The sequence below is a fragment of the Octopus bimaculoides genome, chromosome 24 (genome assembly GCF_046866305.1).
Source record: "Octopus bimaculoides isolate indiv1 chromosome 24, ASM4686630v1, whole genome shotgun sequence".
Taxonomy (NCBI): domain Eukaryota; kingdom Metazoa; phylum Mollusca; class Cephalopoda; order Octopoda; family Octopodidae; genus Octopus; species Octopus bimaculoides.
The window spans coordinates 1,271,163-1,298,412 of NC_142951.1; the positions used below are offsets into that span (position 1 = coordinate 1,271,163).

Consider the following 27,250-nt stretch of genomic DNA (forward strand, 5'->3'; position numbering starts at 1 on the left):
CACACCATTTTAACATGATAACCACATGCACGTGCATGCACCCACACAGGACAGCTATTGTGGTTTGAATTGATCAAACCTACAAAACAGAATAACTAAACCCTTTATAAACCCTCGGCCAAGTTTTAAAGAAGGAATTACATTTCTTTAGGCCCTAAAATTCTAGGCTAGCATATCTTATAATAAATATTAGTAAAACATATACTTGAATCTAACACACTTAAAATACAAAGACATATAATTACTGGGATGACCCAATATATATATATATATATATATATATATATATATATATATATATATATGTATATATATGTATATATATATATACATATGTATATATATATGTATATATATGTATATATATATATACATATGTATATATATATATATATATATATATATATATATATATATATATATATATCATCATCATCATCATCATCATCGTTTAACGTCCGCTTTCCATGCTAGCATGGGTTGGACGATTTGACTGAGGACTGGTGAAACCAGATGGCAACACCAGGCTCCAGTCTGATTTGGCAGAGTTTCTACAGCTGGATGCCCTTCCTAACGCCAACCACTCAGACCTATATATATATATAGGTATATATATATATATATATATATATATATATATATATATATATATATATATATATATGCATGTACATATATGTGCATGTGTGTGTGTGCGTATACGTATGTATATATGTGTGTGTGTGTATATGTATCCGCAGAAAGCAGTGTGACAATAATAAACTTATGCTATGGCAAAAGAGCAGATAATTTTTGACTTCCCCTCGTGTATATATATATATATGTGTGTGTGTGTGTGTGTGTGTTTTTGTACCTGTGTTTGTCTCCCTCACCACAGTTTGACAACTGGTGTTGGTGTGTTTACATCCCTGTAACTTAGTGGTTCAGCAAAGAGACCAATAAAATAAATATAAGGCTTGAAAAATAAGTACTCGGGTCGATTCATTTGACTAAAAATTCAAGGTGGTGTCCCAGCATGGCCACAGTCTAACGACTGAAAAAAAGATAAGATACATATATATATATATATATATATATATATATATATATACATATATATGTATAGATTTATGTATATCTATATATTTATGTATATGTATACACACACATACACTCACAGAAAAGTAGTAATAATGAAAGGTACTAAAACAACAAGATGAATAAATCTGCCTGTACTCACCTCTTTATCTGCATGGTAATCCGAAACAAGGATAAAAGGAATGGTTGTTAATGTAGCAAATCCGAAACCTGTGACTGCAGCCACAGCGTTTACAATGATTATATTGTGACAGAATACCATTATGAACATAGCGAGGGAGAAACTGGCCATTCCGCAAAGATAGGTGAGCCGGCAGCCGTACCGTTCCACCAAACGCTCAATGAAAGGGGAGTATGCAGCAGATGTCATGCAATGTAGCAGGAGACCCCAGCTTCCCATTCGTACGCCTTCGTCGAAATTGTTCCGTGACAAGGAATTCTCGGGGGCGTTAGGATTGCCATCGTAAACGGCTTGGCCAACGTAATCGGTGTAGAAAAGTGTGAATCCCATCACAGCAGTCCAACTACAGAAGTTGGCAGCAGCTAGCTGCCGGAGAACGAGGGGTATATCAAGTAAAACTTGGATATTTTCAGGTAATCGATGATATATGCCCGTCCAGAGAGATTGAATAAGGCGTTTGCTATATTTACAAATATGATAAATGATTGGCAATTTAGCAGTCAATAATATTAAGCTGAGTATACAAGAAATTACTTTTGACATGAACATGGGTGATGAGTTGATCAATCTGGTCTTTGATGTTGTTCTTTGATTTTTTAGTAATGTTGCAGAAGTTGTGTTATCGTCTGATATAGATTCGTTACTGCTTGTTTCATAACCAGACTCATGAATATTGTTCGTTACTAAAGGCACCCCTTCTACGTCTCCAGAATATAACAGTGATTGTTCTTGGCTGTTCTGTAACTGTGGAGTCTCCTCTGCAATCATCAGAGTCGCAGCAGATGATAAAAGATATAAAACTATGAGAATTGCAAAAATGGATTGTTCCTGTCCCCCGAAATAGTGTCCGAGAGATGAGTTGCTCCAGTCGAGAGCTGTTATCAAATAACCAACACAGCCACCAAAGCTGACCATGAAAGAATAAATTGTAAAAATTCTCTCTTTCTGATCTGTTCCTTCCGAAGCGTCCGAAAGCAGAGCCTCACATGGTGTTAGCAATGACTGTGTGGAGAAATCCAGTAAGATGACACCAGCTGTCAGAACTAGGATCCCTAAGTGGGAGCTGGTTATCACTTCACTCTGTTCTGTGAGATAAAGGTTATCCCCAGACAGAATGAATACAAGAGATAACAGAATCAGCAGAGATATCCAAAATATGAAAGGACGCCTTCTACCATATCTACTTTTACACTGATCACTGGCTCGACCCATGAGGGGCACAATGATCAAACAGAGAAGTGGACCCATTCCCAGAATGATGCTCATATTCTCTTCAGAATAACCAACTTTGAGAAGCAGTGGAGAGATGCACGTGAAACCAGCACATGCACAGATTTCAACTCCAAAGACGACAGAGTTGAGCAGAACCATCTGCGAGAAGGACAAGGTTTTCTTGCTTTGCTGTTGCAACATCTTCGCTTGTCTTGCAGTTTCTCCAACAGAAGAATTGGTCGATGCTCATAAATGTTTGTGTAACAGGTACAGCTTTTCCTTCAGTTCGCTTGTTGCATTGTGCTTCGCTTTCATTGTCCAGTCCATTTTAAGGGTGGGAAGACAGGTCTTGAAAGCTGGACAAAGGAATAGAGAAAAATAAAAGAATCATTTTAGAAAAATAACGAAGGAGTGTAATGGAATTTTAAAGAAATATTCAATAATTGTAAAATTGTAAAATCTATGGTTAAAGCCAGATGTTCTTTTGGAATGAGGGCGAGTGGCTGCAGCTGCTTGGACACTGGAGATTTGGCATGGCTGACTGGACATTCAACTTGTTTGGGTGACAATATGTTTTGATGCTGAAGGCAAACACACACACACACACAAATATACAGAGACAGACAGACAGACAGACAGAGGGAGTGAAAGAGAGGGGGAGGGAGAGGAGAGAAACATTAAAATGTCTGATGACAACCCTGTAGCATTCAAGCTGGCCATATCTGACCAAAATATTTAACCCGTTTTATGTTGAAACTGACCAGATCCAGCCTCTCACACCAACCCTACAATGTCATTCTAAAACTAAATTACATCATTGAGATCTCTAAATTACAAGACAATGCATGATTAATCCAAAACAATATAAATAAACAAACATTAGATTTGGTAGAATAATCTGAGTTCTAAAAGGTTAAGACAGCATTAAATCAATGATGCCAAACAGGGCAGCACCAAATCAGCCATGCCAAGACATCTCATCGCTTATTCTTTTACCATTTCAGTGGACATTTCTATCGCAACCAAAACTTGTATTTTCCGGGGTAGGGCCTGCACTCTCCCCATCTTCATCAATCAGCCCAGCCTCTTCAAACTGATCGCATCCTCAGCAAACTATGCCACTTCTCATAGTTTAGTGAACAGTCATAAGAACAGAACTGGAGAGAGAACGTGGCGGCATCGAATGGAGTCTGGCTTTTGTTTGTTTATAAGATTTACTAGTTTATAAAAGTTATGAATCAGAAGTGAGATAACTGTGGATGTATGAGGGGGAGGGGGAAGAGAGAGAAAGAGAGAGAGAGAGAGAGAGGCTGAGGCTGAGACAGAGAGAGAAAGAGAGAAAATGTTTCATAGGGTGTGGTGTATATGGAGGAGAGAGAGAGAGTTGAAAAGAAGTGTGTGTAGAGACAGGGAGAGAGAAAGAGTCGATAAGGTATGTGCATAGAGAGAGAGAGAGAAAGAGTGAGAAGCAAGACAACAGCAAGAAACTTTTAATAAGATGTATGTTTGAATAAAAAGAGGTGAGATATCTTTGCAGTTCTACATTTGCACCTGTGTATGCCAATTTGTGTATAGCAAGGTAGAAATGTGCTTAATGCAACAGAGAGAGAGAGAGAATGTACTGTAGTAGAATTGGGCATATAGTTAAACAGAAGTATGAAAGGGGAGGACATGTTGTGGCAGGTTTTATATATAAAAAAACAAAGATAAAAGGTGGGTATTTTCTTGTCGTTTCATTCTTTTCCTTGTTTAAGTTATTTGACTGTGGCCAAGCTGGGGCACCACCGTGAAGGGTTTTTTTAGTCAAGCAAACTTCCAGTTTTTAAGGATTCTAAATTAAAACCTTGCATCAAAATTCCATATTAATTTGTTTCAAATGCCAGCTTTAAGGAGGACAAAGTTATTTTAGTAACTTCTTCCCTATTTACAAAATCATTCGAACAAAGGCAGCGCATTTCGACAGAGAAATGGTAAAAAAAAAAAAAAGGGTTAAACAAGACCAGCTGGTGAAGGGGTGTGACAGTGAGTATAAAGACAAAAGTGAAATAACAACCAGAAGAGTAGAATTTTATGTGGAGTGGTCATTGTAGGTTTGTCTGTGATGATCAGGTTGATAGATTTACATGAATAAACAGGCTGACATTAATGATTGATGACTTGCAAATGAAAGGTTGATGAATCTGACTCTGTGTGTGTGTGTGTGTGTGTGTGTGTGTGTGTGTGTGTGTGTGTGTGTGTGTGCGCGTGTAAGTATATGGTGTGCATGCACGTGTGAGTGTGTGTGTAAACTATAGTGCATAGTTGTGCATATAATGAAAAAGCAGAGAGAGAGAGGGGGGAAGGGGGAATTTATTTTAATCCAGTGTTTGTGAAGCTGAAAAATGTATTTACTCAGCTTAAAAACGTGCATCATTTGTATTGACTGGATTATAAGTAAATAGTAACATTGTAGTGTGTGTGTGTGTTGGAGGGGTTAGGGGCTGAATATGAAAAAGCTTAATAAAACATGTAGAGTAATTGAAGATCATCTGCAGAAATATATAATTTATACCAAAATGGAATTATTAGGGGTTATAGGGCTTCGAGTTAGAATCAAACCTGATTAAATCCATCTACAAACTTCAACTCTCAATGTTAATACAAGGGAGGGGGGGGCGTGAAAAGTTCCTGGGTTGAAGGGTGCCACGAAAGGTCTGGCTGGAGACCCAACCTTCCGAGTTCTTTTACAGGGCTTAGTAAAACTGAAGGGACCACTGCATCTGAGAGAGGAATGTGTTCAATGAAATCATAATTAACTGATCCTCCTGTATTTACTTTTACCCAAAGCCAGAAATTTTTCAGCCAACCCCCACCCCATATATAACCATCATTATTGTTACTATCAGTGTCGTCATCATCATTTCAACATCCACTTTTCCATGCTCACATCAGTCAGATGGAATTCTTTGAAACAGATTTTCTACAGCCGGATGCCCTTCCTGAGGCCAACCCTCACCTTTCCCTAAGCAAGAGATTATTTTCAGCATGACCCAAACAAGTTTTCTTGAAAAAGTGGAAACAAATGACCACCTGTATCACCATGGCAACACTCGTTACAACAATCAGACAATGTCACAGCAAGGTGACACTCAAACACATACACACTGTCCATTCATCCATCCATACATACACACTCTTACATAATGAGCTTCTTTCAGTTTCCATATGCCAAGTACATTCACAAGGCTTTTGTTGGCCAGTAATCCCTTGCCATATCACGGTTCACCTATCACGATTTATTATCTAAGCTTACGTCGATTCCTCCATTTTGCATTTATAATAAAATAAATATATACAAATTATAAAAATAATAATAAAAAAATATACAGTACTGTTTCTACTTCGCAGATTTTCACCTATTCCAGGGAATTTTAGAATGTAACACCAGAGATAGTAGTGAGATTACTGTATACAGCAGAAGACATTTGTCCAAGGTGCCATGCAGTAGGATTGAACTCAAGATCGCATGATCAGGAAGTGAGCCTCTTAATCACACAGCCACACTTGCACCTCATTATTAATAGAAACATTCATTAACCTTTGATACCAATCCACATGAGACCAACCACCCTGGTTCTTTAGTAAAGACTTTCTACTTTAAAAGTAATCCAAATTAAAACTTCCCATCAAAATTTTATGTTTAATATTTGTTCCCAAAACCTTAATAATCCTTTCTACTGAAGGGACAAGGCTTGAAATTTGGGGGGCAGGGGCTAGTGTATTACATTGACCCCAGTACTCTGCTGGTACTTAATTTATTGATCCCAAAAGTATAAAAGGTAAAGTCGACCTCAGCGGAATTTGAACTCAAAACGTAGCGATTGGCGAAATACTGCTAAGCCTTTCACCCAGCATGCCAACGGTTCTGCCAGCTCCCCACCTCTCACCACCTTAATAATGACAAAGGTATTTCACCAAATTCTTCACTATTTTCAAAATTGTTTGAAACAAAAATATTTCAACAGAAATATGATAACAAGAAGGTTAAAAACAATGGTTTAATGAGAACAACGCCTAACAACAATGTAGAAAAGAACAATGCAGCAAATCATCATCATCATTGTTTAATGTTCATTCCCCATGGCATGGGTTGGATGGTTTGACCACAGCTCCACTTGTCTATTTTGACATAGTTTCATCATCGTCGTTTAACGTCCGCTTTCCATGCTGGCAAGGGTTGGACGATTTGAGTGAGGACTGCGAAACCAGAGGGCTGTACCAGGCTCCAATCTGGTCTGGCAGAGTTTCTACAGCTGGATGCCCTTCCTAACGCCAACCACTCCGAGATTGCAGTGGGTGCTTTTTATGTGCCACCGGCACGAAGGCCAGTCAGGCAGGTACTGGCAACAGCCACGCTCAAATGGTGTATTTTATGTGCCACCCGCACAAGAGCCAGTCCAGCAGTACTGGCAATGATCTCGCTCGAATGTCTTTTCACCTGCCACTGGTACAAGAGCTAGGAAGGCGACGTTGGTAACGATCACGCCGACGTTTATGGCTGAATGCCTTTCCTGACATCAACTACCTTACAGAGTGAGCTGGGTGCTTTTTACATGCCATTGGCATCCTCTTGCACTCATGTAACACTGGCACGAGTGCATTTTAATGTGGAACCAGCAGCAGTGCATTTTATACCTGCAAGACAAAGATGTCTCAAAGACCTGGGGGAGGAGAGATTGGGGGCACGGCCATAAAGAATATGTCTGGATGGATGGATGGATGAATGGATGGATGGTCACGAATTGTTTTAAGAAATGTAATCCTGAAAATTGCTGCCACCACCTCCATCATTATCATTGTTTTAATGCCTACTTTTCCATGCTCAGATGGGTCAGACGAGAGTATGTTGGGGCCTGATGTCTCTCATGTCACCAATCGTTCATTTGTTTCCCAGCAGACTTAGAAACAGCATGAGTAAGGGCAGTGATCCACAAATGATTTGAACCTGCACTCTACTTCTCACCATCATTAACATCACTTAATGTCCACCTTTCCATACTTGCATTGGTCAGGTGGAACTAAATGAGATGAATTTTCTGTCTTGATGCCCTTCCTGTCACCAACCCTCACTTGTTTCCAACCAAGGTACTTTAAAAGCCAAGGTACTACATATGACACATTTCTTCTGTTCTTGAATTGCCATGTGTTTAACGTGATCGCATTAGAAATGGGATACAGAATGTATGATTAGACATATCCAATTTGGGGTTTGTCCCAACTTGTATGGGTTTCTCTTCTGTGGGTGCATCTTATACACCAGCAAACATGATACTATTTGCTTATGGCCAGGCATGTTTCACAGATTAGAAAGAAACGACATCGTGTCCTATCACAGTTTCACATCATTAAACAGTAAAAGCAATTTTAGATAAAAATGGGTTCTTGAGCAGTCATAACCTATTTTACTATTAAATTAAACTTACATTTCTACAGGAAATACAAAAGGCTTTGGAATCAATGCTTCATAACTCTACTTTTTTTTTATACCCCCACCCCACACACTCACAACTGCCTGCAAACAAAATATATAAAAACTGATCAGAAAAGCAAACAAACACAGGAAGAACAGATGATCAATGAATATTTTTCAATATTTGAAGTAATTTTTTGTTTAAATCAATGAATTTGATAATGCATCATTGTTCAGCTGTGTTCATTATTCTAACAACAGTGAAACAAACGGACACGACATAGTAGAAGCAGTCAAGACATAAAGGAACTATATGTTGTAACGGACACAGATCTTTAATGATGAACGCTCAAGTAATCAGTTTATCTAGAACTGTGCAGTTACTGTCAACAATGTAAAACTAGAACGATGTGGTGAGTGTTACTGTCAAATGAGCAGCGTTGATTGATAGTGTTGAATCTTCTGGGAAGAACACGTTTGGCTGTGGAGAAAGAATACCTTGTATGGAAACAGGTGAAGATGAACAACTAGAAGGGTCTCTGGCCACAGAAAATCTACCTCAGAGTTGGGTCTGATGCATGTAAGCATGGTAAATCATCATCATCATCATCATCGATTGATTAAATAAATACCAGCTGAGCACTGAGGTCAGTGTAATTGACTAACCCTTCTCTCTTGAAATTGTTGGCCAGGCCCCAAAATTTGAAACCATCATCATCATCATAGTTTGTCCATCTTTACCTTCTGAGATCAACATTGCCTTTCATCATTTTGGGGGTTGATAAAATAAATACCAGTTGCGTATTGGAGGTTGATCTAATCAACATTCTCCCCCCCCCCCTGAAATTGCTGGCCTTGTGCCACAATTTGAAACGATTGAGCTGGCAGAACCATGAGCAGCATTTCATCTGTCTTTACATTCTGAGTTCAAATTCCACCAAATTCAACTCTGCCTTTCACGGTCAATAAAATAAGGACCAGTTGAATCCGGGGGCAGATGTAATTGACTTACTCCCTCTTTCAAATTGCTAGGATTATTATATTATTTAATATACTGTGCTGGTGTGTTTACACCCCTGTAACTTAGCAGATTGGCAAAAGAAACTGATAGAATAAGTACCAGGCTTTTAAAAAAATAAGTACTGGGGTTGATATATTCAATTAAAAATTTTTCAAAGCAGGGTCCCAGGATGGCTGCAGTCCAATGACTGAAACAAGTAAGATTAAAGGTATGTGTGTGTGTGTGTGTGTGTGTGTTTGTCCCCTGCAGCACCACTTGACAACTGGTGTCAGTGTGTTTACATTCCTGTTACTTAGCGGTTTGGCAAAAGAAAAATAACAGAGCAAGTACCAGGCTTGAAATGAAAAAAATTAAAAAATCATGTACCACAGTCGGTTCATATGAGTAAAATTCTTGAAAAGCAGTGCTCTAGCATGGCCATAGCCTAATGACTGCAACAAGTAAGAAATAAAATTTTTTTTTTTGTTTTTGACATTTTATGACATCAGCCAGTCAATAGCAACTGTTTAACTACTTTTCAGTGACAGACTTTGGATCAATAACATAGCAAGTTAGATAAATCAAAGTGTGGGCAACAATGAGAAGATTGTCACAGCAACACATGGAAGGACACATCTGGTTAAATTCAAAAGAAATTTTGTTTACATCACAACACATTCTCCAATAAGTGAGAGGAAATTATTTGAAAACAGGTTTCTTCCTGTAGTAAAGATTGTTTGCCAACATAACATGGCAGTCCTGGATGAGGACAAATGTTGCTGTAATTTAGCCCCAGGAGACCGTCTCCAGCTGGCTATACGACACGATCTGCATCCTTATATTTTCAAACAAGGGAATCTAGCACCCCCACTCAGCTCAAAACAATATCTGTGTATCGCGATTTCTGGATTATTTCCTTTCATCAGCACAGAATAATTCCCTTGTTTGAAAATATAAGGACACAGATTGTGTTGTATATAGCCAGCTGGAGACGATGTCTCCTATATATATAAATATATAACTTTGATAGGGAAGAGCATATGGTAATTTCAGAGTTTCCTCTTTCCCAAAGTGGATCAAATCAAACTTATCTTCATTTAAAAGCATATTGTTTTTTTCCGCCCATTGGACAACAACAGACAGGTCTGACTGAAGGCATGTTCAGTCTCTCATGCCGTTTATGGCTTTCTGGAGTTTGAAATCATCTGCAAAGGTTTTCAATGTAGAATGTTTGATGACATCTACTATGTCGTTGATGTAAATAATGAACACACGCACCTGCACATATACAGTAATCCCTTCGCTATTGCAGGTATTTCGTTCCAAAACACCCCACGACAGATGAAAATCTGCAAAGTAGAAACAGTACTGTATATTTTTTTTAAATATTTTTATAATTTGTATATATTTATTTTATTATAAATGCTAAACAGAGTGTAGGAAACGACATAAGCTTAAATAATAAACCGTGATAGGTGAACTGTGATAGGTAAACCACAATATGGTGAGAGATTACTGTATATATACACACACAAACACATACATACATATATATGTATATATATATATATATATATATATATATATATATATATATATATAAATATATATATATATACACACACATTTATACATACATATATGTTTTCATACATGTATATGTATACATACATATATATGTATACATACATATACATATATATGTATACATACATATGCATATATATGTATACATACATATATATACATACATTTGTATATATATGTATACATATACATATATATGTATACATACATATATATATGTGCATACATATATATATGTATGTATACATATATATATATATGTATACGTATATATACAAATGTATGTATATATATGTATGTATACATACATATATATATATATGTATGCATACATATATATATGTATGCATGCATGTATACATACATACGTACATATATATATATGTGTGTGTGTATATGAATATATATCTGTGTATATAACATTCGCCATGTTGGACCACTGAACTCAATAAGGCTCTTTCCTTCTCTCTCTGTTTATTTTCTCGCATTCCTTTCTGTCGAAGAGCGTAGGCTCAAAACATAAAATACTTCTCCATCATTCCCTGAGCGTGAAACTAATACAATTGTCTTCGTCTTAGTTTTATATATATATATATATACATATGATGATATACACACATATATATACATATGCATGCGCACACACAAACACGCAGATACATACACCAGCGTCACAGCTGGATAGACCAATACGGTAGTAGTGTATGAGCTGAAGCAGTAGAATAACCAGCTGTGCCCTTCGTAGAAGCCAGGACCCTTTAAGGTGGTTCAGTCCATCAGTATTCAGTCGTAAATGAATCCGGCAGAAGAGGTCCACGTAGCTCAGCACTGTGGCCATAGTATCACTCATGAGAAATGAATAGCAATTAGTTTATTCAACTTTCTTCAAGGCCTTGATACATGATATTGTGAACCAGTACACAACACTGTTTACAATAATAAGTATAAATATATATATATATATATATATATATATATATATATATATATATATATATATACATTTATATTATGTGTGTGCATACATACACACACACACATATATATTTATATATATATATACATACATACATTTATATTGTTTTTATACATATATACATATATATATATACACTCACATATATACACATACATTTATATACTACATATATATATATATATATATATATATATAAATACATTTATATTGTTCATATATATATATATATATACATACATACATTTATATTGTTCATATATATGTATATATATATATATGTGTGTGTGTGTGTGTGTTTATATACATTTATATTGTTTATATATATATATGATATATTAACAAATATCAGGGTAGAAAAGATTTTAGAAATGTTTATTACCAGTGGCCTAGCAAGTAGAAAAACTAGTCAATAGACTTCATATTATTCATATAAATACAGTGTACATTTAAACATTTTGACTACTCCTTCTAGCATGTTTCATGTCCTATTATGGCTGTCTTTGGTTCTAAGACGCAAGGTGTTCTTCCATCAGGATAATGCTTGGCAACATACAGCAAAGATGACATTCCAAAAGCTGGAGCAGTTTGAATGGGAAAGGATGCCCCACTCACCATACAGATAGATAGATAGATAGATAGACAGACAGAGATAGACAGACATAGACAGACATAGATAGATAGATAGATAGATAGACAGACAGACAGACATTGATATATATATATATATGTATATACTATAGACATCTTTCAGTTTCTGTCTACCAATTCCATTCAGAAGGTTTTGATCAGCTTGAGGCTGTAATAGAAGACACTTGTCCAAGGCACCATGCAGTAAGACTGAACCCAGAACCATGTAGTTGGAAAGCAAACTTCTTACTGCAGAGCGAGAACTGGAAATGAGTATCTGATAAGAAAGGTGAGGATAGTTTGGTGAGGGGGAAGTAGTCAGGTGACATGGTGGTAAGGCGGGGAAGTAGTGTTGTAATGTGACGGTGGTGGTGGTGGTGGTGTGTCAATGTGTTAATACACAAGAGATAGTAAGGTTTAGCCTTTTGTTTGGTCGGAGGGTGAGGAAATGAAGTAAGAATGTTTATTGATATGGGTTCAAGAGGGGAAAAATAAAAACATGTCCATGAATTCAGCACAGCCTAATTATTTCACACAATCCAGTTAAAGGTGAATACTTTAAATTTTACAAATGGCCACCACAGAAAAAAAAAACACAAAAAACAAAAATATTTTATTAGTTTACAGGTTTTTTTCCACATCTTATGTGTTACATAACAGATCCAGAGAGCTTTTGTGATTTAATGAAACTCTTTTGTTTAGTTTAGTTTAGTTTTTGTGTGTGTGTGTGTGTGTGTTGCTTGTCAACACAAATAACATATTATTTAATTCTAACCCATAAATAAATATAAATCTATTACTTTATAATTATAAAAGGCTCTGCTAATATTTCACTATATAACATTAATTGTTTGTGTTAATAGTGGCCTACATTTGTCTTTTTATCTTCAATAGTTATGAAGTCTGCTGGGAAAACTAGTTTTTTTCCGTCTAACCACTCCTTGAACCTTTCTTCACCTTGTTCACAAGATATTATTCAGGGACTTGTCTATATTTTATATTTTTATTTTTTTATTACTGTATCACTGCATGGGAGTGGTTAAATGGTGGTAAAAAAAAATAGGTGAGTCTCTCATTGGAAACTTGTGCACATTGTTCAGTTTTGCCTTTTGCCACTAACAGATTCACCACTATCATCATTTGATGTCAACTGTCCCATGTTTGTTCAGGTCACATGGTATTTATTGAGGCAGTTTTTTTTTTTTATAGCTGGATGTTCTTCCTGTTGCCAACCTTCACCTGTTTCCATGCTAGGACATATTTCACCATGGTCAGACATTAAATAATGAAGATGATGGTGATGTGTGTGTGTGTGTGTGTGTGTGTGTTACCATTTGTACTTCTCCAGATATCTTGAGCAGTAAGCATGGATGTTGTTATTTTTCCTACCAACAAATCATCCACTGGCTTTACCGCTTTGAAGATATGTGAAAGAAGAGACCTCTTACTTGCGAAACAGTTGAAGGTTAGTGACAGGAAGGGCATCCAGATATAAAACAAAGATACTTCTGAAACTCATGCAAGCATGAGGCAAACAGACATAAAAATGAACAAATGAATTCCAGTAAAAAAGGACCAGAGAGTTGACAGGGTCGGTAAAGGGACAAACAGGATGGTATGCAGCTGGTGGGTTTCCTGGTCTCTCTGGTATATACATTCCTCCCCTGGATGGGACGCCAGTCTGTTGCAGGATTACTCCTTTTTGCCAGCTGAGTGGACTGGAGCAATGTGAAATGAAGTGTCTCGCTCAAGAACACAATGCATTGCTTGGTCCAGGAATAAGTCAAGCACCCAAACCACTAAGCCATGCACTTCCACGAAATGGCAGCATTTGGTTATAATCCTTGGTAATCTACACTAAAATCCTACAGCAACTGGCTTTGCTTTCATTCTTCCCTGGGCAGAGCAATGAAATAAATACCAGTGAAATTCTGGGGTTGATATGATTAAGTGTTCCTCTCGTTAAATTTGCAGTCTTATGCTCATGTAAGGTTCAACGTTATTCCATTAAATATTTTAAATGCTGATAATGTAAAATGAATATTTATTCTTACCAGTGATCTGGAACCAACATAGTGGGAAATATATACAATATATACACACACATGCATACACACATATATATGTATGCAGCATGCATCTATATATATATATATAGAGAGAGAGAGAGATAGATAGATAGATAGATATGTGAATATATATATAAGTATGTATGTATATGTGTTTATTTATGCAGCATGTGTGTGTGTATATATATATATATATATATATATATATATATATATATATATATATATGTATGTATGTATGTATATTATATACACATAAATCTAAGACAGACAGAAGATTGGTGTTATTTAGTTGAACAGCCTTTCAACTAAATAACGGAATAATAACTGAAATGAAACAATTGACAATATAATTTGGCCTTGAAGTGAATGTTACTACTGTAACACTTGCAGCTAAATGCTCCCCGTTTTATAGGGGTCGGGCAAGGCTGGGTGAGAGTGGGACGGTGAACAGCACATAACAATCCTCGACACCATTTGTGATCTTAAAGTCTTAAAGTACAGGAGCACCACCATTCAAACGCTAGACATTGCATTACCGACACAGATCGTGTTTTAAAGAGAACTGGCTGCACTGCTCCAGATATGTAACATGACAAGAGAGAGAGAGAGAAAGACAAAGGAAATATAGCATGAAGGATAGGGAATTGACTGAAGGGGGGGGGGCAAGGGACAGGACAGTGCCTCTGAAGGTGGGGACAGATGTTGCATGCCCCACTGGTGTGGGTATGAAAATATCTTAGATTGAAATGTCATTAAGTAACAAGTGGAAGAAACTTGTAACAACACACACACACACACACAGAGTTGCCAGAAGCATAATCTTTGAATGATGGGCCTCACAGAGGAGATGACAAGTGACTGATAGCTCGGCAATATGCTGTACTCGAGAAGACCCGTCAAGCAAAGTGAAGTTATAGTCGTGGCCGTTGCTGGTGTCATGTAACTGGCACCCATTACACTCTGTGAAGTGGTTGGCATTAGGAAGGGCACCCAGCTGTAGAAACCATGCCAAATCAGACTTGAACCTTGTGCAGACCTCCAGCTTACCAGTTCCAGTTAAACCGTCCAACCCATACCAGCATGGAAAGCGGATGTACAACATAACTTATACTGAGTGTAAAACCAGAAGGGAGACAAACACAGAAGGTCCTTAATTCTTCATCAGTTATTGACCAGATGGTATTACTCGGTTTCATTGGTGTGAAACATCGTCCTTATACAGGACTGCCACATTATGCTGGCAAACAAACTTTACTATATATATATATATATATATATATATATATATATATATATATATATATATATATATATACACATATATACACATACATATATATACATATATATGATGTGCAGGTAGCATGTAAAACACACCATTTCGAGCGTGGCCATCGCCAGTTCCGCCTGACTGGCCCTCGTGCTGGTGGCATGTAAAACACCCACTACACTCTCGGAGTGGTTGGCGTTAGGAAGGGCATCCAGCTGTAGAAACGCTGCCAAATCAGATTGGAGCCTGGTGTCGCCTCCTGGTCCACCAGTCCTCAGTCAAATCGTCCAACCCATGCTAGCATGGAAAGCGGACGTTAAACGATGATGATGATGATGATGATATATATACACACACCTACATATATATACATACACATATGTATACATATATACATACAATCACACATAGACATGTATGTATCTATGTATCTATGTATGTATGTGTATGTGTGTGTGTATGTATGTATGTATAATACAATTTAATGCAGGTCACTTTTAAACTGAATACAATAAAGTTAAGTGAGTGCTATTTAGCGAGCAATTTTGAAAAGCTGTTCAGAGAAGCTCTTGAAGAAATGATATGAAATACTTGACCCTCTTCTCACAGGAATTCTCTCCTCAACAAAAAAATTCTTTGATGTTTAAGCCAAGAATTTCCTTCCCTAACTGGAGTGGTTGCATGAGCAGCGAACAAATGAGACTTTATGTGGTCACTCAGCCTCTGAGAAATAACAGCTAAATCTTCCTAAAATCGTATCATACCATGTTGAGGAAGTAAAGTACACAATGGAGGATATAGTTTGGAGTAGACTAGGCCAGAGGGAGAGAAAAAAATGGATGGGGATGGCAGGAATGTCTTTGATTGGCATGTTTCAGGATTGAGACTTTGGGCTAAACAGTAACAAGAGTGGCAGTAGCAGCAGTCCTAGACTGGGAGTTCTTATGATCTGTAGACTGTCATCAAAATAGACTATCTATCTATCTATATATATATATATATATATATATATATATAGTAGTTGTATACTGTCAACTTAACGTGACAGTCCCAATAAGGGAATATACTACTGCTATTTAGCCCTAGGAAGCTGGACCGCTGGTCATGCTACTTCAGGCTGATGACGAGCAAAGACTCAGAAACATGTCCCTGGGTGGAGGAGTTTGTCTCCCCCTCGCAAACATAAGGACACAGGAAATGTGTCAAGGCCAACAGGAAGCAGTCCAGCTTCCTAGGGCTAAATAGCAGTAGTATATTCCCTTATTGGGACTGTCATGTTAAGTTGGCAGTATACAACTACTTTATCACATCACTACTGCTTAAGTCTCTCTGAGAGATTTAGAAATGTATTATTTCTAATTTATATATATATATATATATATAGGAGTAGCTGTGTGGTTTTGAAGCTTATCGCTCAACCTTGTGGCCTTGGGTTCATAACCACTGTGTGGCACCTCGGGCAAGTGTTTTCTATATAGCCTTGAGCCAACCAAAGCTTTGTGAGTGGATCTGGTAGATGGAAACTAAAAGAAGCCCATTGTATATATACATATATGCATGTGTGTGTGTGTGTGTATAATCCATCCCAGGCCACCATATATATATATATATATATATATACTAGCAGAAATACCCAGCTTTGCCCGGGTTAAAGAGAATAATGAAATCTAAAAACGCCGTCTAGACTACGCAACCCTCAACTGTTAGTAGCTACGAAACCATATTTCTACATTAATAACTCTCCAATCCATGCCAGCATGGAACATAGACATTAAGTAGAATGCCAGTCTCTCATCTAGGAGGGCCTTGAAATCAATGTTACCAACTGGGGACTATGTGTGTCGTAGTGATAATAAAAAGACCAAAAGGAGGTCTGCAACGAAATAATTTTACTCAACACTTTCCAAGTGAATCAGTGGAGGCAAAGATGAGTCTCATTTACTTGACAATTTATGCACCACATTGCAGAAATCACAATGAAAGTATATCTGAAAGGGTAGTCTTACACTGTTGTACCGTTGAATTACAAATAATGCTCATCTGTTATGTTCGGGTTAAAATTTCATCAACATCAAAAATATATGAATTTTCATGGGAGTTATGGCCGTTATACATAGAATATAATTTCCAAATTTCATAAAGATCCGTTCAGTACTTTTGACGTAGTTTTGGATAAGAAAACAAATGACTAATGTGTGTGTTTGTGTGCATGTGTTTGTGTGTGATGGGTGTATATATGTATAGATATCTGTATGCATGTATATATATGTATATATGTGTACATATTACATGTACATCTATATCTATATATATATATACATCTACACGTGTATACATATACATGTATGCATATAGATCTATATCTATATATATATATATATATATATGCATATACGTATACATATACATGTATATGTATACATATACATCTCTTTCTCTCTTTCTCTTTCTCTGAAAGTATCTGTCATTACAGTATCGAAATGTGATTGTTTCAGTTAGTAGAATAGTTTCATTTTTAAAGTGAAAGTATTTGACATGAGTGTTTTTGTTTCACTTTTGACATGTAATACTTAAATAGTGGAGGAGATATGTTGCTGTGGGCTCGAACTCTGCAAGAAGTTAAAATTTTTTTTGACTAAAACACAACTGGAACCCTAAGTAAGGCATCTGTAAAATTTGAATGAAATTGGTTGCATAGTTCTCGAGTTTTAGGGATTCACACAGACAGACAGACAGACAGACACACATTCTCATTTTTATATATATAGAAGATATATATGTTGTCAGTCTTGTGGCTAACCTCATCCCTGCCTTCTGCCCAGCCTCACTTGTATCCCCACACACTTTATGATCCACACCTGGCAGTGAGTTAATAAGGTGGATGTCGTTAACCTGTCACGGTGTCTTAGATACTATAAATGTGAAATTGATGAATGTATTAAAATGCGTCACAGGTTTTTGAATTCTAATATCCAAAGTTAATTAAAATACCAGTGTTGTCTCTTCCTGTTTAATTTTTTCTTTCACCAGAATTATTCAATAAGAAAATGATTTTTGTCACCTTCAGGTTGTAGTTTTAATTAATAAACATTTTTTAGGCTGACTACATTAAACATGGTCATACCTACTACAAATATTTTGCTGTGTCTCCTTGGGTACTACACTTAATTTCACATGTTTTACTTTACATAACCTCAGCTCACCTTAGCAAGTAATGGTACTTATACTGCAGTGATGCAGTATTAGTACTAAGTTACAAGGTTCTGTGTTCAAACCCAGGGTGCTGTGTCTTGGGAAAGTGTTCTGTTGTGGTTACCCCCAATTTTTTGTGAGTAATATTTAGGAGATAAAAAAACTATCTGCAAGTTCATATGTGTGCGAAGGTACTTAGTGAGTTACACTTGCAGTTATGGGTCAATGGTTTCAATTCCTGGACTGGGCGTTGTGTTTTATTCATGAGCAAAATATTTAATTTCTTGTTCCAGTCTACTCAGCTGAAGATTTGGACCAGCAATAGATGGGAGATTAACCCTTTGACAGACTGGTGTCTCATTCAGTGTGTGCATGTGTCTATATATAATGCATATATATTTATTTCTTTGGCACATAAAAAGCACCCACTACACTCTCTGAGTGGTTGGCGTTAGGAAGGGCATCCAGCTGTAGAAACTCTGCCAAATCAGATTGGAGCCTGGTGTAGCCATCTGGTTTCACCAGTCCTCAGTCAAATCGTCCAACCCATGCTAGCATGGAAAGCGGACTTTAAACGACGATGATGATGATGATGATACAAAAATAAGAGGAATGACCAGCAAAAGTGGATTCCTATATGCTAGAAATAGATGCCGAATCATCTAACCATGAAAAAATATGTTCTCAGTAAAAAATTAGCGACACAACAGACTGTAAAAGGGCAAGACAGTCTGTTTTGTCGCTAATTTTTTACTGAGAACATTTTTTCGTGGTTAGATGATTCGGCATCTATTTCTAGCATATAGGAGTCCACTTTTGCTGGTCATTCCTCTTATTTTTGTATGTAATATAATTTTAATCTTCGGATTTTTTTTAATATGCTAGACCACTGGTTTTAATTGATTAATATCAATTTCTACCCTTATTAATAAATTTTATATATATATATATATATATATATATATATATATATATATACAATGGAATAGGGATTTCAAATCCAGGTAGCATTCTGTTACAATCCATTCTTGGCTAACTACTCTGAATATCTGGAAACATTTAGAATCCTTTATTCTGAACAGGTTTTTTGATTGGTAAATATTGGGTTTGTTTTGAAGAATTCCAAGTAGAATTCCAGAAAATATTAGACAGATATAATAAAGAATGGAGAATTATACATCTTTAGAATTTTTTAAATGAATTTTTCTTTTCAGCATTTTAAATTCCAGGCCTTGTGCCTGTAGCAGAAAATGCGAAAAAAATTCTAAAAATGTATGATTCTTCTTTATATGTGTGCATGTGTGTATACGTATGTGTACATATATATATATATAGCAACTTCTCTTTTTGTTGGACCAACACCAGTCTCTTTGGAGTCTGTCAGAGTGTGTGTGGGTGGGTGTGGGTGAGAGAGAGAGAGAGAGAGCCTGAATACGTTTCTGTCTCCTCGTCTCCACATCTGGTAACAGCCGTGCACTTCCAATCAGCATCATTTCCCATCTCACATGTCGTTGCTTGCAGGGGTTGGACAGTTTGATTGCGTCCGATAGGTCTAAGGACTACATCGCGCTTTAGGGGCTATATGACCCCCTGGGACGGGGAGGGGGTCACACTAGCAAGATAATAAATCAGGGGTCCACATTTAGTATTTTAAATATCCACGAGAAGTTTTGACTTAAATGTGTGTATTACAAGAAACAGCTAGGTTTCTTTCTAAAACGTTTTACGTAATTCCGCTTATTACGAGAGAATAACAAAATAGGAACTTCGAAAGACATCATAAGAATAAACGTTATTATGACTCCCTCATGGACACACACGCACACACATACACCACCACCACCACCATTACCACTACTACTATTACTACTAGTAATAATGATAATAAAACTAATTTCTTTTATTAGCCACAGGGGCATAGATGAGGGGAACATCACAAAGACAACAAATTTACATAAAAGATGAGGAGAAAGAAATGGAAAAAGCATAAATGATATGTGATAACGTGTGTGATATGGTCCGCCTGATAAGGGATAAACTCCAGCTAGGGCCAATCAGGGAACCCCACAGATCCAGGATTACCATGACCACCGATGCTTTCTTTATTCAAGGATTCGCAAAAATATTGGAGATGATGCAGGACAATACATTATAGGATTACGTAAAAATTAAATTAATGGACCCTGTCGAACAGGGGTACACAAGGTTAGCAATATTCAGAGGGCGGCTAACAATCGATTAAATAGACTTTGTTATTTAACTGTATTTTATTTTATTAACCCCCAGAATAAAAAGACAAATCTGACAATCGAGGCTGAACTTGGCAGGGTTTGAACTCAGAACGGTATCAGTTTTACTAAATCGGATTTCTTACGTTCAGGGTTCAAATTCCGCCGAAGTCGACTTTGCCTTTCATCTCTTCCAGGGTCGATAAAATAAGTAGCAGTTGAGCAACTAGGCCGATATAATCGACGAGATCCACCCCCAGAATAGTTCAGGCCTTGTGCCTATATTAGAAAGAACTATTTACTAAAGCGAGGCAAATGGATCAACAGACTTCATTCAGTGAACAACATAATACGAAGAGAAATAAAAATTCCTTGTAGTACATCCGACCTTTTTAGGCTCCAAGTTTCATAATCCTGTTAAAGTATAATTTTGTCAAATAACATTTCGGGGTTGCACCGGTTGGTGGAATATTGGGGCGGTTTTAGTTGGTTGTAACACTTCTTTCCCACAAAAGCTGGGTGTCTTTCTGCCAAAGTTATTAAACAAGTCACCGACTTGTTTAATAACATCATTATGGAAGTCGACACTCGGAGAGTCTGTGTAATCGGTCCAAGTTCTAGAAATAGCAACTAAATCACTGTTTTATGTAAGGAAAGGGCACGTGTATATGCACAATGTATTTTAAGCATATATATATATATATATATATATATATATATATATATATATACATACACTCACTTCTAAACTCCCAGATTACTATCATAATTATATACATATGTAAAATACATTTGACTGTTTTAGTCAAATGAATTGATAGGCCCACACAAAGGTACATCTTTTTTCTCTCAAATGAAATTAAACTCATGTCACATAAATATAAATTTAATGTAATTTAATTTGTAATTAAATTATTGAGTATTAATTGAAACGGCTGTAAGAAGCGAAGCTGACCAATTTGTTAATAATAAATAATTGTTAACTTCCTTATCTCCATTTAACTGGATATAAACTATATACTTAATATATATCTATTGTTTTAAGGGAATTTCATTCCCCCCAAAATACTAGGTATTGAACCAGTATTTCCTTGGATGCAGCCATCCCTTCCCGAGGTTAACATATCCTCTAATTAAATCTATATATGTATATATATCGTTTGTAAAAAACATAAATCCGAAAGGAGATGCACACTCTAAGATGTAGAGCACTATATATTCCTCATTTATATATATATATATATATATATACACAAACACACACACACACACGCACGTAGAGTTTATATATTTATAGCCAGATGCATTTAAACGTACACACAGATGTCTTAGAGGGTGATATATATATATATATATATATATATATATATATATATACAAACTTCTATCAATACAGAACACACATACACACACTGTTTATACACGATCTTATATACAAAGACGTTTACAGGTCTACATCTATACACATAATATACAATAAACATAGACATACTTAGATCTATATACGTTATGACACACACAGAGTCCCATGAATATATACTCTGTTTATAACGGCCCATGTATATATAGTCATCTATGAAACTAACAGGATAAGTTTTTATAAGTACATCCATACAGAAAAATAATTAACACTATATATATATATATATATATATATATATATATATATATACATACCCTGTCACAAATGGTCGCTGATTGCAGGTTTGCCAAGACGTGATTATATGTACAAAATAAGAGATACTCAACAGGAAGAACCTGTATTAATTTCCCCCATTTTCAGTCTGGGCGGCACGGCAGCAGAAATAATATGAGTGAGCCAAATAGTTTTCCAACAAGGAGCCTCTATGTGAGAGTTACCTGACACGCTAGAAATAGCAGCTAATTCTTCTTCACCACCACCAGCAGACATGGCTGAGTGGTTGAAAAGTTCGCTTCGAAAACGCGTAGTTTCGGTTTCACTCCCAGTCAATGACTGCTCGAACAAGTGGTTTTTTTCTTCTTTTTTTCTTGTGTGTGTGTCTGTGTGTTTATCCTCCAACCGCTTGACAGTGCTGGTTTGTTCACATCCCTGTCACTAAGTTAGCCGTTTTGCCAAAAGAAACCAAGCACCAGACTTTAAAATAAGTACTGTGGTTGATTTGTTGGACTAAACTCGATATGGTGGTGCCCCAGCATGACCACAGTCCAGTGCATGAAACAAATAAACAAGTAAATAAAAGTGATGGTCCAGGTTGGTATGCCTCTGATCGTATATCTGCCCAATCAATGAGACCATACTTAGGGTTAAAACACTTTGAACAAATAATTTCTAGTAATTTCAGTCCAACTTGAGTTCTGAGTTCACTTTGAAAATCATCACCATCACCATCATCATCGTCGTTTTAACGTCTACTTTTCCATGCTTGCATAGGTTAGACAAATTTTTTGAGGCAGATTTTTTTTTTTTTACGGCTGGATGCCCTTCCTGTGGCCAACCCTTACCTGTTTCCACACAAGGTAACATTTCTCCCCATGGCCAGACACGTTTCATGGAAGATTTGAAACAAAGAGCACCGCTTGTATGATGGTGACACTCATTTACAGCTGTCATGTGATGTAAAGGCAAGGAGACCGTAACACAACACACACACACGTGCATATACTTATATATATATATATATATATATATATGCATGCATACATACACACACACACACACACACACACACATACTAGGGGCCGGCACACAGTTTCCCCTCTATGAAATCCTTGCAAGGCTTTGGTCAGCCCAAGGAGGGTATAGTAGAAGACACTTGCCCAAGTGGGACTAAACGCAGAACCATGTGGGTGGAAAGCTTGCTGTGCTGGTACTGCATAAAAGCCCCATGTGCCATTGGTGCATAAAAGGCACTTAGTATGCTCTGTAAAAAAAAAATGGAGTCTAGTGTAGCTCTCCTGCCTTGGCAGCTCCTGTCAACTGTCCAACCCATGACAGCATGAAAAAGATGTCAAATGATGATGAGCTACACCTGGATATTAAAATGAATACCCATTGAAAATCAATTTAATTCTGAATTTGAATTGTTAATACTGAATTTAATGTTGTAATTTTGTGTCAATCAATAACATGCATTATTCTCTCAATCAATATCACTCATCATTAAGGTGGAAAGCTGGCAGAATCGTTAGCATGCTGGGTGAAATGCTTGGTGGTATTTCGTCTGCTGTTACGTTCTTAGTTCAAATTCCACCGACATTGCCTTTTATTCTTTCAGGGTTGATTAAATAAGTACCAGTTACGCACTGGGGTTGATGTAATCGACTTAATCTCTTTGAATGGAAGCATGCCAGATATGAGAGCCTTCCGAGGGTAAAGGAACAATAAGAAGAGTGCGACTGTTATCGAATGAACAATATTTCGACACTTTGTGTGTCTTCCACAACTTCAAAATAATCAGCTCAATCCGCTTTATTTTGGTAATATTTAAGGATTCGATAACAGTCGCACTCTTCTTATTGTAATCATCATCATCAATAATAATAATAATGGTTTCAAATTTTGCCTCAAGGGCAGCAATTTTGGGGGAGGGGGTGAGTCGATTACATTGACCCCCAGTGTTCAACTGGTATTTATTTCATCGACCCTAAAAGGATGAAAGGCAAAGTCAATCTCGGCAGAATTTGAACTTAGAATGTAAGGACAGACGAAATACCACAAAGCATTTTGCCCCGTGTAAACAAATGTCACAAAGTCACCTTCATTAGTTTACAGCCATTACAGTTGTAATAAGGAATTGTGCCGCCAGAGGAGGGGGCAGAGTTGCCTATAGCTGAAACAACTGTAAGCCGATGAAGGTGATTACACAAGTCCTGTTCTTTTGCCATTCATTTATCAATTAACATTGCACTCTGTGTTTATCTTCTGATGCGGAGCTGAGGCTGTCCGTGAATTCAAACCACCTCACAACCAGACATTAGTAACAGTTGCCATTATAAGTAAACTGTGTCCTGACATTTGGTCATCGGTCCAGCTATGGCAAAGTGAGATTATAATACCATCCAGCCACCCAGCCATTCATCTTTGCCCGCTATTCCTGGGAGAGTCATGGAAGGGGAGTCCTCATGTACCTTCTCCATAAGGTCCCATCAGAGGCAACTGTCGTCAGACTTTCCAGCTGGATACCCAGGTGTGACCAACTGAGGCTTTTGGATATTATCTAATCATCTTGTTCTTCTTGTTCCTGTTCTATCTCTAGGTCTCCTGCCAGTTGGCTCAGTTTGAAGAATTTGTTTTGCAGTTCTTTTTCCTGCAACATTCTAATCCCACATCTGTGATACCAGAGCTGGGGCCTTTCAGTGCAGAGAAGTGATGGTTCAACCTGATCTCCGAGCTGTGCACCCTGCTGAGTAACATAATATTAAAAACAATGTAATATTAATTATGTAATTTTATGATGAACGGCTCATTAGTCACAATCACAACATTAATAGTAATAACAAACAGACTGCAACACGTGAAAAAAGTAAATAAACAAAACAAGTTTGGTAGAAACATGTCTGAGCAGTTAAGAAGTTTGCTTTTCAACCATGGGGTTCTGGGTTCAGTCCTGCTGCATGGTACCCTTCATTAAGTGTCTGCTACTGTAGCCCCAGGCCAACCAATGCCTTTGCAGTGGAATTGGTTCATGAAACTAAACAAAAGCAAGTCACATGTGTGTGTGTGTGTGTGCGCGCACATGCATGCATGTGTATATGTGTGTGTGTGTGTCGTTATTCAGTTTAATTTCAAGATTTCTGGCCAATCGAGAAAGAGATGGTTTCTATCCCAAATCCGAGGCTCCTTCATTGGAATTTCAATAACAGCAACAGGGTATTTTTGTTTGTATGTTCTGCTTTATGTAGGTCTTCTCATGCATATAGTTGCATATCTAGACATGCTCATATATACTTAAATGATAAACTTCTGGAAAGTTTTACAGATTTTCTCAGTTCCAGTGATGGTTTGGATCTGTAGTCTTCAAATTCACTTTCGCCTTTCTGGTTTTGAGAAACCTAATTTCTCTAAGTATGTATAATTTGTGTTGCACAAGCATTTATTACTATAATCTACTGACAAACAGATGTCTCTTTATAGGTGACCTCATTTTGTCGTTCCATCTACTGAAATTGTTACGGATTGAAAGAGTGGTGATGTGTGCAAACCTAACCAGTAAGACATTTGATAGTCAAAGTCGTTTGAAACTATGACTGGGTAACTTCTTATCTCACGGAGTGACCTGATCGGTCTGATGGAAGGTGTAACTTTTGTTTGTTACCTGTTTCAAACTGTGCAGATCTACAGCAAGACTGAAGTTATCTGAGAGGTCATGGACAGAGAAGTCAGAAGTGCTATTGCCAATGACAAAGCACAAGGAGACAGCAGTCGTCTTTGAAGATGGAGCAATCGTTGTGTCCCTGTGTGTGTGTGTGTGTGTGTGTGTGTGTGTGTGTGTATCTTGTTCATCTTAACATCATGTGGTAATTGTAAACAAGTGTCACCATCTCACAAGCAGTGTCATGCCCTTCCAATCTTCCATGTGAAACACGTTTGGTCCATGAGGCAACATTACCTTGATTGGGAACAGGTGACAACAGGTGACAGCTGACGACAGGTAAGACTGCCGGTCATAGCAGAATCTTGCTTCAACAAATTCCATTCAACAGGTGAAAGTTTGGCAAAGTGGACTTTCAAGTGACGATGATGATAATGATGATGATTATGATGCTGTATACATATGCACACACTGACATTTGTATGAGTGTAGCTGCAGACAGACAGCAGAAACGACTGAAGAACAAAACTGCACAAGCAAAGACAGCTGTGAATTCACTGGTTGGGGTTAAATCAACTCATTTTGTATGTAAATAAATACACATGCACTTGTGCATGTGTATACACACACACACACACACACACACATATATAAATGAGTCAGAGTGACCAGCAGCATGTATTTGGACAAAGACAAATAAAGGTATATCAAATAACATACAAGATTGAATTCTTGATGAACAGAAATTGTCTCCACTCCCAGAGAGAGAGTGGATTTACTCCTCGATGGCAGCTGGTAGCAACTCCGAACAAGAAGATGGGATAATCTCAAGATTTACAAATTCTTCAAAACAGACATGTCAGTAAGTAAAAAGTGGTGTGATTGCCTGAGGAGTGGATATGGCCAATGGAACTAGATTTATTTCTTATGTTGAAGGGATTAAGTGATGCTATAATTATAGCTTAAATTGACTTATTTCATATTTATATGTTAGTATCAATCTGCAGTATATCCTATGTAAGTATAATGCACGTTATTGTGTTTATTTCTCACCAAAATCCCTGAGCAGCCGTAAAGGATTA

At 37.0% G+C, this 27,250-nt stretch overlaps 1 protein-coding gene across 5 annotated transcripts in view; it reads right to left on the bottom strand.

Moving 5' to 3' along the window:
- LOC106876054 (solute carrier family 45 member 3) overlaps positions 1 to 27,250 on the bottom strand; it is a 42,720-nt gene that overhangs the window by 9,774 nt on the left and 5,696 nt on the right. Inside the window, exons 1-3 of one of the 5 annotated variants that reach the window (XM_089341004.1) lie at positions 22,552 to 22,707; positions 10,198 to 10,268; positions 1,220 to 2,826 (exon numbers count right to left, since the gene is read on the bottom strand). In XM_089341004.1, the coding sequence (XP_089197130.1) occupies positions 1,220 to 2,671 (1,452 nt within the window). In that variant the 5' untranslated portion in view covers positions 2,672 to 2,826; positions 10,198 to 10,268; positions 22,552 to 22,707. Of the gene's footprint in view, positions 1 to 1,219; positions 2,827 to 10,197; positions 10,269 to 11,864; positions 11,948 to 22,551; positions 22,708 to 27,250 lie in introns of those variants that run through there. The other 4 variants (XM_089341003.1, XM_014924455.3, XM_089341005.1 and 1 more) reach the window with 4 other exon arrangements.